The sequence below is a fragment of the Diadema setosum genome, chromosome 16, assembly GCF_964275005.1.
Source record: "Diadema setosum chromosome 16, eeDiaSeto1, whole genome shotgun sequence".
In the NCBI taxonomy this organism is placed as follows: Eukaryota; Metazoa; Echinodermata; class Echinoidea; order Diadematoida; family Diadematidae; genus Diadema; species Diadema setosum.
In genome coordinates this window covers 35538619-35553368 of record NC_092700.1, presented here as the reverse complement: position 1 = coordinate 35553368, position 14750 = coordinate 35538619, and the positions used below count along the sequence as shown (strand labels likewise).

Here is a 14750-nt window from a genome sequence, read left to right as displayed (position 1 = left end):
GGCATGACGTCATTGCTCATTTCATTCTCACTCTATTGATATTTTGTAGATAATATGATGATGGATATAAATGAATGTATACTGCAGTCTGTGTGTGTTGATGTATTTATGGTAATTCTTCTCTTACCGGTATTTCTGCAGGTCACACTTGTTACTGATTCCTTTGGGAGTCCTTCAAGACCACCTGCGAATGTGTCAAGGCCCCAGCCGTCCCAAGCCCCCACTCAGGCTCCACGCTACACACCAGCTGCCTCGCGCCCCTCACCAACTGTCCCTAGTGGTGTCACAAGACCACAGGGCGGGGCACCCAGTGGGAGCATTGATCCCCCTGCCAAGACGCAGCTGTCTCGTGTGCCAGCCTCATCCACGCCTCCGACACGCCAGCAGACTCCCCCGCCCCGACCATCCACTCCGCCTTCCCGCACCACCACTGCACCTGCTAGGACAGCAGCCCCGCCTGCACGGCAGCCCGCCTCCGTCTCCCAGCCATCACGCCCCATGCCTACACCATCCCAGCCACCATCAGCAAGACAGAGTGCAGGGAGTCAGCCACGCCCAACCCCATCCCCAGCGGGCGCTCCCTACAATCCATTTGACAACGACCTCAAGCCTCCCTCTTCCCAAACAGCGGGGCGCTCTCCCCAGGACTACCGTCCTTCCGCGGCCCCAGTCAGGAGACCACAGGGTGCGTGGCCGGGGCAGGGCAAGGTGTCCCCACCAAACCCTTTCTCATCACCTGCAAGTTCCCAGGCCAGCAGGGCATCTCCCTCTCGTACAGGTGGGTCAGCACCAAAGAAGCCCCCCGCCCCATCCAACCCATTTGATGACAACGGTGACAATCCCTTCGATGATGACGTTGACGAGGAAGACAGGAGGAACAATCCTTTCTACGATTAAAAATAAATCAAGCACATCTTCTTTTGCCATGTCCTATTCGAGAAGATCCCTTTCATTTTCTGTAACTTGTCATTCTAGCACATTTAGCTTTATGCCATGTGGCTGCAAAATTTATGTTCAAGTACTCATGTGACATGTACATTATCGAGTTATGTATACTTTATGTATCTTGTGTATATGAGTTATGTAAAACTGTCGAAGACAAAGTATTAAACAGTATTGACTGATTATCCACAGGTTGTGTAATAGCACCTTTCTATTGTTTGGATATGCAGTACAGGTTTCATACATTGTACATGTACTTATGTGAGGTTTCTGTGTTGTTTCTTTCTGCATTCTTTATCTTGCTGCACAAGTGGCATACTTGGGTTTCCTTATTCAGAGTACATTGAAAAAGGAACTAAAAAGTAAATCATGCCATTTAAATAGAGCTTAAAAGTGGTCACCAGTTGTATGATTTTCTATCTATTTTGTGCATTACTGTTTATTTAGGTTCAAATATAAATGTGCAGTGATGAAATTCCAAGCTTCTATCAAGCAAATCACCGGCATGGGAAATTTCAACTGACTGCAAGATAGAAATGTTCTGTTTTCCCAAAGGCCTGATTGTACATCTGGGTCAACGGATAATTTCTTTGTTTCAACTCTAGATAGTGGCCTGTGTATGTCAAGCTCGTCAAATTTTCTCATACTCCCAGATTTTAATGGCAATCAATACTCAGAGCTAAAGTTTATCATACATCTTTTCAGAGCAAACCACCTTGTTTATTTGCATTGAGAAATGTATTTACACTATGAATAACTTTTTTTTTTTTTTACTCAACTCAAATGCTCTAGGCATCTACCAGTTCTGTATGTGTAGAATGAAGCATTCTGTTTTTAGCAAAGCTAGTGCTCACAAATTGTGATTTTTTTTTTTACTACATATATAATGCAATGCGTCATTTCATGTCATGCAACAAAATCTTACCCTGTGTGACATGCAATCAAGGTCTCTTTTTCCTTGAAAGGTTTGTTATTTATGCCATTCATGTCATGTGCAACACATTGATGTGGTTACAATTTGTTTAGCCTCTCCGAGAGTACAGTGTACTTTATCATTGATGCTAAGTGTACATGTGGACATTTCCAGGATCAGAGAATGAATATGTGCAAAGACTTTCAAAGAATTTAACATTTGTGATCATGTGTGAATGAGAGATATAGTGAAAGATAGTGAGAGAAAGAGAGAGAGAGAGAGAGAGAGAGAGAGGAATTGTAGCGAGAGGGAGAGAGTTTAACAGGTAAATATTGTGTGAGTACATGTTTGCAGAACAAGAAAGAAAAATTTAAACAAGTCTTGTTTTGCCAGACTTTGATGGGACTTTTCCATATCCGTTTCTCTCAGAGTTTTCTGGAGCTCTCCCTTTTAATGATTATAATGTTGTCTGCAGGTATGCAGGTATTTTGAAAGAAAACAACCAGGTGTTTCTTAGTAACAGATTTACTCTGCCTTTCCTGCGAATAAAATCTTCTCCAGTGTAATGATGTCAAATGTTTCTAAAAATTGGAAAGAAAGGTGAAATGTTTCACACTGCAATATTCCCACCCCTTCCCCAAGTTGTCATGCAGTAATTACCTGTTCATGAATAAATGACTTGATTTCTGGAAATGAAATGAATACAAAAAGTGGTAGTGTATATTGCATATCAGATAGTTATGATCACAAATAAACATATTTCCAGATAAGGAATCTAGTATCTGTGAATTAATTCTGTTTATTTTTCTGTGTGTTTTTGTGTTGTGCCATGTGTGTGTGTGTGTGTGCGTGTGTGTGTGTGTGCGTGCGTGTGTGTGTGAGTGTTTCTGTATATGTTTCTGTACAGTTATAAAAAAAAAAGTCTATGAGTGCATGAAATATCAGTGCACTGTTGCATCAAAGGTTATTAAAACAAGGCTTAATATTAGTCTTAACAAAATTGTTATACACTGGTAGTAATTCTGAATGTCTTACAGCCAAGTTGCAGTTCATTGAGGACACTTTCCCCCATTTAAAACTTAATAAACTGTAATAATATGCCCACTTCTGGCAATATATGAGACAGAGTGTGTATAACAGAGATCGGAGAGAGAAATATACGCGTTCATTGCTGACGGCTACATTGTACAGATAGCTGTTGAAGAGGTTATGGAATGAGGTGATTCACGTACGCTTGCTGCACGTATGTACACAGACCGGGTGTATTACGATACATAACTTATGTATTTTCATATTGCCATGCACACAACAGACGCACACACACACACGCACAATATAGAAAAGCTGCCTTTCTTTTCCCACCCTCGCCGACCCCGCCCCTCCCCCAACACGCACTCGCACCTTCATGTATGCCCAAAACAATAGCACACCTCAAAAGTCTGCGACCCCATCTCTCTCCCTCTCTTTCTTTGCATACCTCTTCGCAAGCGGTGCGAGACCGAAATTCATTCAGTCCTGATCCTCTTCAACCAGATTTCCGATACCGACCCGGGTTTTGTCCTAGAAGTCTCGCTTGAATAAAAGACAAAATCCGATAGCATAGTGCCTGTGTTTACCTCACATTCAATATGAACTCGCGTCAAAAACAGAAAAACATTAACATAACAGCCGTGTTGTACGAGCGTATTTTGATCCTACCGTTTGCCTTGTACCATTCATTATGTCACGTTAAATGCCCTCTGGTGGTATTAACTCTAAAGCGAGTGCACGAAAGTTTGATCTAGAATACTGCATTCTCATATCTTTATCCTGGGGGTGTCGCATCTGTGGATCATAGGTGTTTAATGCTACGATAATCCCGACTCACAAAAAGTGTTCGATGAATGGGGACTGGTGAATAATTCAGATTAGTCAAGACCTTCCTACGATAAGGAGTCGTCTATAGATCAGAGTCGTTGCGAAATGTCCCAAATTTATTGCTCCGAGGTTGGACTATGCGTCTAACATTGGGATTCATACGGTGAGTGTGAATCAAGTTCAGCTTTTAAGCTTTGTATTAAAGTCAATCTATCATGTATTCTATGACGAGTTACATTGGAGGCTGTCTGCCTAGTCTTACGATTCAGACCGTTCTTATCGGAAGTGTCAGCGCTCTCTTCTTTACCTGGCTCGTTGGCATCTATCGGACGCCGAGGAATCTCCCACCGGGACCCGTCGGCCTGCCACTGTTAGGGTACATGCCATTTCTCCAGCTGCCTCCATTTAAAGGTAAAGTGCATTGAAAGTCCAAGTAGGCCTAGACCTACATGAAAAGACGCGTGACGTGTGTTCCAATGAAGTGATATCTGATAAGGTACGTGTAGTGAGTACAGAGACCAAAGACCAAAATACTCGCTTTTGTAGTAATTGCTTCGTCAATACAAATATCACTCTGTGTGTGTTTCCGATCGATGTTGTCTGAGTTAAGCTGTGAACTTTTGCATCAGTTCGCTTTATAGGCATACAATACAGTGTTTTCATACTTCTGTATCGAGCAAAGTAGTCTATCACTCTATCATGTTCGAAAATGTAGCAGCTCTTCTCTCATGATAAATTGTAGGCCTAAGGATAGGAAAGTATTGCGTCCGAGAAGAGACTATTTTTGTCTTATTTCTCATTATTCAGGTTGAATTATTGCATGAATTCATCAGTTGTTTCCTTTCATTCGTGATTCATTGGTGACTGCAATTGCGTATCATTCAACCTTTTGGTTGTAATAATGTATCGGAATAGTTATAATCTCTTGAAGAGCTTTGAAACACCAATATCATGCTCTCCGTACAACCTTGCCGTAGATATCAGATTATAAGTTTTATCATCACTGCTACGTATGCAAAAAGAAGACATATCAGAAATATATATATGATGCAAAAGGGTCAACATTTTGTCTAACATTATTATCACATGGTCAGAGCTAAAACGTTCCACCACAAACTCCGTAAAAAAAATTCCGAAGGCAACAAAAGTATGCCTCAAGTACTTCCACATAGACGATCAGTTTCGTTTCTAAACCCCAGTAAGGAGTTAGTTTTTTTTTCTTTTGTTTGTCTTGTGTTTATTGTTGTTGTTGTTGTTGTTGTTTTTGTTTGTTTGTTTGTTTGTTGTTGTTGTTGGTTTTTTTTTTTTGGGGGGGGGGGTTGCAGCAAGTATTGATTATTACATTTCATTTACCCTATTGTGATACACAATTCCGGAAGCATCTTTAAGATAGTGACTTGCCTGAAGTCAAGCCAAAGGATACGAGATTGAAGCGTGGTATAAGTATTGGTAAGCAGATTCTATAAGAAAGCATGAAAAATATATGAGGTGAAAAATATAGATATATATGTGTATAGTGTACAAAAACTTTTTCAGGATTCGCCCGTTTAGCCCAGAAATATGGCGGCCTGATCAGCGTCCGGCTCGGACCCATGCTGACCGTCGTCCTCAACGATGTCGATGCCGTCAAGCAGTCTCTCGTGAAAGAAGCCGACGTTTTCACTGACCGCAACGTCCCCATCGAATACTCGCTCGCCCTCCCTCTCGAAGGTAAAGAGGTTTCTTTGTGCTGCGTTCTTGACTACTCTTTAAGAGCCTCAAATTTTGCTCTGTGGCACCTTAGTAGTTTTCACTCAGATTTTTACTCATCCGTGAGTAAGCATGTTATAACACGTGCAACGAAATCACTTAAACGGAAGTTAAGTAACAGCAATATAATCAGTACATCACAAAAAGTACTTTACGATTTTTGGTAAATTTTGCTTGTAAAGACTTACATACCTACTTCTAGAGTAGCAACATCTATCAAAGCTTTGATTTTTCTCTTTTTTGTTTCCTTTTTTAAAGTATATTCCCAGTTATGTACCTTTGATTACATGAATTTTAATAATCGCTAACTTTGTTATAACTATGTTATGCAACCGTAATGCCTATGCCGACAGCATCAATACCGACACAAATGAGGCAATGGAGTTATGCAATTGCCTTTTCCTGTGGATTCCACATCAGTGGTATACTAAGAGATTCACCGAGTTGCGAAACTGTTAATCCTATTCGAATTCCTTATCTTGCTTTCTTCTTTTCTTTTTGTCTGTGGGGACAAAAGGCAGCCTTGCTTTCTCGAGTGGAGATCAGTGGAAAGAGTTACGTAAATTCGTCGCCACGGCGTTCAGACAGTTCGAGGTCGAGCATGAAAAGTTGGAGTCGGTGATCGTACGCGAGTCCGACAGGCTGTGTCGAGCGTTTCATGACGAGGCGACCAAAGAGTATGACCAGAGAAATTAAACTGATCGAGTTTATCCCCTGACCCCAGGTCAAGACATTATAGTATTCAAACAAAGACATAACAAACCACGACGAAATATAACATAACATAACATAACATAACATAACATAACATAACATAACATAACATAACATAACATAACATAACATAACATAACATAACATAACATAACATATCATATCATATCATATCATAACATATCATATCATAACATATCATATAACATATGATAACATAACATCTATAACATGGCAGATACAACAAATCAATGAAATCGTTAAAAAAAAGGCAAAGGTGTTTTGGTACATAGGCCTATTTGTTCCAACATCACGATGTCACTCCAATTAAAGGGATTCAGTTCACTGTGTATAATATTGTATTAGGTCTGTAGTGCAACTGTTTGGTAAGCATGTAAAAGTAAGTCATGGGGTCCAATCCCAGGCCGCTTCTTTCCTATTTTCTTATTCTATTGAATATAAACTGAGGAAGTTACCTTGCTTACAGAGATCTACAAGACAAAGAAGATTGTTATTTACAACAGTGTGACAAAAATCAATACGGTAATAGAACAGTGGCGTAGCTACGTACATGATATCCTTTGTTAAATGATCACCAAAATTTCATAGGCAGACCACTGAAATTCATTGTTAATCTGTAGTTGATATGTCAAATCATGGACCTAAAATACAGTAATCACACTGTATTTTGTCCCTCCCTACATACCTTATTCCTCGTTGGCTTATTTCCTTCTGCTTATTATCATATTTTATATCAAGTATTCTATATCTTCGTCTTTATAGTATACTCTGTACTTTGGCATGATTGTTTATCATTTTATAGTTTGATTTTATGTTGTTGTAATGCTGAACAAATAAATTCAATTCATTTCAATTCAATTATGTAGGCCTATCCGTCCTGTCTAATCTATACTACAGTGATAGAGGGGCACGTGTTGATTGCTGTGTTAATTGTGCGTGCATTTCTTCCCCATGATTTCCTGGCTTATGTCAGTCCATCCGGACGTCGCCCGTTCGACCCACATCACATCATCAACAACGCCGTCTCCAACATCATCTGTAGCATCTGTTTCGGCCGCTCGTATGAGTATTCGGATCCCGAGTTTCACCGAATCCTCACCGTTGTTGGTTCGTATTTCGCTAATTAAAATGAGAATTCATGTTATTACTCAAGTTAATCTTGAATCTTGGAATATTAGGTATACGGGTCATACTGACTTCAGGTGCAATTGATATTCATCACCACATGATTAAGCCTTACGAACCTACAAGTTTAAGAATTAATTTCCCTGCATGAAGATTGCATCTCTGACAGAGAAGAGACTGATCTAAAGAAAGTTTGAAAGAAGGGGGCGCAGTTTTCTCTCGAATAAAATGTATTGGTGTTCGCCTAATAGTTTCTTCTCTCCTTTCTCCACTTCTTAGGAAATTCATTCCGTAGTTTGTCTCCGTCTGGGTGGCTGTTGGTTTGTCGTGGTCTCTACTACACCCCCCTCTATCGACAGGTTCGCCTCAACCTGGCCACGCTGGAGGCCTTCATCCGCGCCATCGTTCAGCAACACCGCGAGACTTTCGATCCCGACAACCTGCGTGACATCATCGACATGTACCTCTTGGAGGTCAGGCGGCTTGATGAGGAGGGCATTGACACCCACCTGAAGGTCAGTACGTCGGACCGACTGAGAATATGATAATCATGAACATTGCTTCTCTTCATTGTAGAAGAATAGCGGAGATACCATTATTTTTGAGATCCTATATTAAATTAGAAATCAGTAGAGAGATGCCGTCATGCATAATTTGTTTCCATGACTTTTGTTTACTAAAACATGTGCAGATCTTGCTTTTTACTAGCAGTCACAAAAAGGAATAACTGGAGAAGAAGTGGAATATACAAAATAGGGCTTGATTTCTTTTTAACCTCGTAATGACGCATTATATTACACAATAAAGATAACTATTATCATAAATTCGTAGTTGTTTTTTTTTGCATCATTGTAGCAAAACGGAATTGTTAAAGCAGTTGTATCTATTCGCAACTATCTAATAAGCAAAAGTATTACCTGTGCTTCAGTCGTCATAGAATATCCTATGTTCGCATTAGATTGCGGAGAAGTAGTTTTATTTCTCGCATCAAATTATTGCAGTTTTCTAACAATCTAGACACGACGACGCTCAGGGGAAATGGGTTGTAGTTGGTAAATTATTGTCTAAAGATACGATTAATAAGAAATCTGAGTAAAATTCAGTGGGATTGAGAGACGTAAGGTGATTATCACTGCAGCATAATTTGATTCACTTAAGAATGATTGGTCAATTATCCACCAATCAGGAAGCAAACATCTGGAGGGGTGTGTTCGATATCTTTCTCGCTGCTTCCGAGTCAATGACGTCAGCCTTGCGATGGATCCTCCTCTACTTGATTGACAACCCCGATTTACAGAGCAAGGTATGGTGAACAGCGCCCTCTACTAAGGCTTCGCACAACTGACCAAAAGTTACTATCGATTTGAGGAAGAAAAATTAATATGTGTGATTAGATAACAGGGTGAACATTTTGCTGGGAACATAGATAACCAGTCTTCTGCTCATACTTTGCTCGTGGTATACGACTCCCTTTAGAATCTACCACACATCGTTATAATAAGGGAGTTCACGGTTGCGATTTGCGCATGTGCAAAATAAAGGTCAAATGAGAATGTTTGTGTATTTGCCATTGACTTTCAAACGAAAAGAATCCTCAGGCAAATGAAGATTTGGAATGTTAAGTTGTGTGTTTCACCTTTTAGAACGCACAGGTGAAAGTGATTCATCAATAATGTTTAACAAAAGCAGCTGCACACGCATTTCATTGACATTGATTACAAAGGTGGCATGCTTCAACAAAAAATGCTCTGTCACAGGTCCTTTCCATGTTATTTGAAAGTCTGTGGTGTAGGGGTCAAATGAGACATGCGCTAACCATGAACTCCCTTATTCATTACTTACGGGTCATTACCTCGTACAGGTGATTCCCATTATGACGAAGTCCTTGGGCCGGAAGTTTTCCTTCGTTATATCGAAATCTCGTTGTATCCGAACAAAAAGTGTATAAAGATATCTATCTCATAATTTTGGGCCCTGAATTTTACTGCGTTGTATTGGAAATTTCGTTTGCAAACGTGTTCGTTATAACGGGAGTGCACTGTAATCCTTCAATAAGGACGTCACCGTGACGTCAAAACATTCATCCGTGGTCAGGGTTGAATGTTGGAGATAATGACAATCATGCTATAGTATCTATGAAATAATAGGCATCATCATCATTATCAATACTGTACTCATTATTTTGACATTCTTCACACACTTGACTTGCTACATGGACTAAACATTCATTACATCGAATCTGCATGATTCCTGATTGTGGTTGTTTTAATAACTGTCTTGTGAATAATTGTTTAGATAATTGTGTACATGTGTGTGTGTGTGTGTGTGTGTGTGTGTGTGTGTGTGTGTGTGTGTGTGTGTGTGTGTGTGTGTGTGTGTGTTGTTTCTTGTTTCTTGTTCGACTTATATGAACATTTCAATTTCTTCAATTCTGGAATGAAACTTCATTTTTCACCAATTTTCGGTCATTCCTGATTAGATTCGATCGGACATCCTACGAATCGTCGGCCCTTCCCGGGACCCAGCGATCACGGACCGTGACCAGCTCCTACTCCTCGAGGCCACCTGTATGGAGGTTCTCCGGCTACGACCACCGGCCCCGATGGGAGGACCGCGACAGACGAGGCGCGACGTCCTCGTCAACAACCACTTCATCCCCGAGGGCACGCTGGTGTTGACCAACGTCTGGTACATCCACCAGGACCCCGAGAACTGGCACGATCCGACGCGGTTTGACCCCACGAGGTTTCTCACAGCAGATGGGAAAGACTTTGTGAAGAACCCAGCGTTCATGCCCTATGGAGCTGGTAAATATATTTTGCTTGTTACAATCATGCTGTATTCATGGACATTTATTATCTTATCCTGCGAGCTACACACCACGCCAGCATAATTTGAGGATAGGATTTAAAAACTTCGAATCTATCAGTTCATGGTATGAAAGTGCAACACTAGTTTATTTCATAGATTGCAGGAATCCCGGATATTATAACATTTCAGTCAAGTGTCATGAACAAGATATAAACGCACATATTTACTCTGATCATCAGAGGCAGGGTTTTTTTTTTTGCAGTATCAATTCAAAATGATCTCACGATTTACTCGATATTTCCTCTTTTTTTTTTGTCAAACATTTTTCTCCCCTATAATCACACACTACACGTCATTACTCTTCATCTGTGCAAGTAAGATTTAGTGGAGGGTCCTTAAATGTCTTGACAACAGCTTTGAGTCCATTGTGCCAGTGTTGAAGCCTTGCACCTTCGAAAGGAGTACCAATATGCATGTCGAACAACACTGTATTGATGGTCGTTGTATTACCGAATACATTGAATTGGCGATATTACAAAATCATCATAATAATACTTATGTATATATGCCTATACAGTCGTATGAATATTACAGTTAATATTATTGCCATATTATCATTGACTTCTATGTCTCCACTGTCGGTTGCTTTCATTATAAGCTATCATCATTATCGCAGTCATTATTCTCTAATTATTGTCATCTTTTAATAGGGAGGCGACTTTGTGTTGGCGATCGCATTGCCCGAATGCAGATGTTTTTGTTTCTCACATCGATGCTGCGAAGATTCGAGTTTTCGCTTCCAGAGGGCGCTTCAGCCGATTTTGGCGTCGATGGGGGAAACTTCACCTTGTCCGCAGCCCCATTTAAGATATCCATTCGCGAAGTTAACTCGAAGTCGAGCCGAGCGTCAAGCTCGAATTGTGAATAAATGCCAGACAACTTTCGAATTTCGTTCCCATTGCAAGTTATGCACATACACACACCCACACACCGACTTTGCGTGAACACAATGACCTGAACTACTGATTCGAGACGCACGCGCGCGCACATATTTTGAGTTTTTGATTTTCAAAACACACACACGTATATGCACGCACACACACACACACGCACACAACCACACACAAACACACATTATATAACATGCACACATTCTCCATAATAAGCAATCGAGGGTACAATCACACGAAAAAACACAATTCCGCCCTTCGAGGAAAGTACTTTGTTTCATCAAACTGTCATGTTTTTAGTATTCAAAGTAATCTTTCATTCTACTCACTGAAAACAGAATGATGATAACGGAAACGTTGTAAAGTCACAATTTTCCATGCAGAATAACGTTCAGATCAGAGGGCTGGAACAACAACAACAAAAATATTGACCATAAAAAGATGATTTTTTGGACAGACACATTTCACATGACAACGTCTTAAAAGAATCCCTTGTGGAATAGGAATAGGCAGATAATCTAACTGAAAACCGAGAATTCACTATGACATGAATTTATCTAAACCAGGTGAACTTCTAAATGAGATTCTCTGTTAATCTCAGTACGATTAAATATGATTTAATTGACTAAATCAAAGAACATTGGGTTTGGTTTCATGCATTTTACTCAAGGAAAACAAACCCTCTATCAATGTATATATCTGTATATAAAGCCTTTTTTTGGGCATAAATGCTTACAAGAAAGATGTCTCAAGAAATGACTTATATTCCAATGATACACAATAAAACAATAGTAATGATAATGATAATACCGTCCACTGCCCTCTTTATTCGGTGATTTAATTCAGTAGTGAATATGCATAAATAACGTTACTGCATGATTCTCGCAGCTGCGGGATGCTAGGTTGGAATTTATTTGAGTTTCTACAGTTGTCTATAAATTTCTCAGCCTATATACCTGTAACCATTAAGCAGCTGCAATACAGGTCTGTCCACGGTAGTTAATTTTGAACGAATATGGAATATAATACTGATGACATTTGAAACGGATATTCGTATTTGTGCATATAATGTATATGCCCTACTGGAAAGAACACAGTGTCCCACAGTGTGTTCACCGTGTGGTCACATAGTCGACTATGTGAAAATGCTCGAAATTAACAGTGTGGAGATGATTTCACACTGTGGTTTGGTTTTCAGAGTGTTCACATGGTAATGTTCTGTGTCACGCTGTGAATTGATGATTCATAGTTTGTCCACAATGTGTTCAAATTGTGTTCACATGCATGTTCACACTGTGTTTCTTACAATGTGGGGACACTCATGTGTTGTTGTTGTTGTTGTTGTTTTTTCCAGCAGGGTGTATACATGTGTTAATGTAGTCTGTGTTCATGATTTGTGTATGTATATGGATAGGTATTATCATGCATTATTTTTAACCTCGATACCTTTAAATCTGAACTGAAGATCGATCTTTTCATGCAACTTTGTGAATGATGTATGACACATTGCAGGAACCGGACGCCTTTGAATGTTCCGCAGCTGATAGATGACGCTATATATCAATGCTTTTCATCATCATCATCATCATTATGTGTGTTTATGTGCATGCGTGTGTGCGTGTGTGTATGTGCAGTTTGTCGAATGAAGTAGACATTGATCAGTCTGATCAAGTTGATCAAGAGAAACCTTTTTTGGTATTATGAGATTTATGCAGAATTGTATATCATTTTTGTATACATGGTATGATGTGCATAATATTGTATGTTAAGAATGTGATTCAGCAGGACGAACGAGAAGAATACAGTTGCTTATTCTTGTTCATACTCGTTTCGTCGAGAAAATGATGCTGATATTGAATGAAATGCAATTAAAGAATACCATCAAAAAGTGTGTGTGTCCAGTGCGTGTGTGTGTTACAACGCTATGGAGTCTTTGGTGCCAATCAGCTCTCAAAGCAAACAATGGATTAGGAGTGTAGTGTACAAAAAGTGATTTTGTAAATGCATACATATGTAATAATACACACAAACTGACAGGCAATCCGAATAGAATGGATTTGAATTTCACCAAGTTACAACAGCAGCTGCAGTCTGGCAGCAAGTAATGCTCGTAGGTACCGATAAAAAAAAAAAAATTAATGGCAAGTACAAAAGGTGACTAGATAGGAATAATTATACACAATTCATGCAAAAGCCAAATATTTCACACATACACACAATAGATTGAAGTCTGCAAAATGACAGATGTGTGTCGGGGAGATTAACGTTTCAAATTTGGGACTCAAAGGTGTAAACAGAGAGAGAAGATTGATCTGGTTATTTCCACGAACATTAACGCCATTTACGACGAATGAAGTATTAGCAAGCTGAGCTAGATGGTCGTGCAGGCGTTCGGCAAAGGCAGGTGGCGATTTCATCGCCGCGGCGGGTACATTTTTGTGGAAGCTAGGGAATAAGATTTGTAATGGGTCTGGCAACCAGACTACGTACAAACTTACCAGCTAGACTACGTACAAACTGACATAAATGCATTGTAAATCTGTAATCTAATAAGCCAGTTCGGAGTTCCACTTTGCGCATGAGCAGAAACAAGGTCATTCGGACCAACAATCATGTTGGTTTTTAAATTTACTGGGATAAGCATCTGTCATGTAATGATTATTCATGTAATCCTTATAAATGCCGCTTGCCAGCACATCCACCTGACAGCAAAAGTGGTATTTGGCAATATCAATAGAAAGAGATTGTCAATACATCCAATGCAAAATAATGAAATGGATGCTTTCTCAAGTGTGAATTGACAGATCATTCTGCTCATCTGGTCTACGCAAGTGTATTCTTTGTTTGAACGGGATTGATGAATCCCATAAATTGTTACGTAAAGCTTATGCATTATGTCGCTCTGGAAACGAGTGAAGTGCCCCCAACCAACTGAGAAAAAGAAAGGTCATTCGTACCAATGTGCCCATGAGCTAACTCCGAACTGGCTTATTGCTATCTTGACTGCCCAACTAAAGCCCTGTTTTCTTTTTACAGAACCTTTTAAACTAGAATTACGCGACAACGCCTGGGTAACGTCCGGGTATATATTTTTTTCTTTTCCCCCCTTTTTTTACCCTGCCTGTTATATGGACCCCGCAAAATATTACTCTGACGTTGTCGCGGTAACTTTTGCCAAATTCTACCCTAGCCAGCTAGAATGATTACCCAGACATTGCCCTGACATAACCATGACTTTACCCCGACAACCCTTCTATCAGAACGCAATTGCGGCTACATTGCTGTATACGTACACCATCTAGAACAATATTAGGCGGCCCTGGCCGGTGGGCGGGGTAGTTGCATCAGTGAACACATCTCCTTCGTGGAAACCTACCGAATAGGTTTTCGGGGTGTGTCTGTTAAAACGGTACCCCTTCCTCTCTCCTGCGGTTTATTATCCGAGGCGAGGAATTTTGTTCTCCGGACTTTGTCGCGACGTAGTCGCGGTAAGGTCTGTTCAAACAGAGCTGTAGGCCTGCGGACGTATGGGACAACAGACTTTTGGGATCGGTATCAGTTTCGCGCGCAAACTCCGAGAGCAAAGGCGTTGTCTTCACAGGGGGTTGTTCGAGTGAATCTCAGTTCTCCGTCGACCTCCCTTACTGCCAGACAACCACGGCCTCTAT

At 40.3% G+C, this 14750-nt stretch overlaps 2 protein-coding genes across 2 annotated transcripts in view; both read left to right on the top strand.

Moving 5' to 3' along the window:
* The window catches only part of LOC140240308 (vacuolar protein sorting-associated protein 11 homolog), a 33935-nt gene extending 31320 nt beyond the window's left edge, over positions 1-2615 (top strand). Inside the window, exon 26 of the mRNA XM_072320091.1 lies at positions 142-2615. Coding sequence (XP_072176192.1) covers positions 142-897 — 756 coding nt within the window. The 3' untranslated portion in view covers positions 898-2615. The remainder of the gene's footprint in view (positions 1-141) is intronic.
* Positions 2616-3927: 1312 nt separating this feature from the next.
* On the top strand, positions 3928-11060 carry LOC140239852 (cytochrome P450 2U1-like). Its single transcript, XM_072319674.1, has 8 exons — positions 3928-4123; positions 5249-5422; positions 5979-6138; positions 7170-7303; positions 7601-7836; positions 8508-8624; positions 9801-10128; positions 10843-11060. The coding sequence occupies exons 1-8, from the start codon at positions 3928-3930 to the stop codon at positions 11058-11060; spliced, it is 1563 nt and encodes a 520-aa protein (XP_072175775.1).
* The last annotated feature ends 3690 nt before the right edge of the window (positions 11061-14750 follow it).

Bases quoted from the DNA above. Each gene is read 5' to 3' on its own strand.
- LOC140239852 (XM_072319674.1), top strand. From the start codon at position 3,928: ATGTATTCTATGACGAGTTACATTGGAGGCTGTCTGCCTAGTCTTACG. The intron at 5,423-5,978 runs GTAAAGAGGTTT...TGGGGACAAAAG, and splicing joins GCTCGCCCTCCCTCTCGAAG to GCAGCCTTGCTTTCTCGAGT. The intron at 7,304-7,600 runs GTTCGTATTTCG...TCCACTTCTTAG, and splicing joins CCGAATCCTCACCGTTGTTG to GAAATTCATTCCGTAGTTTG.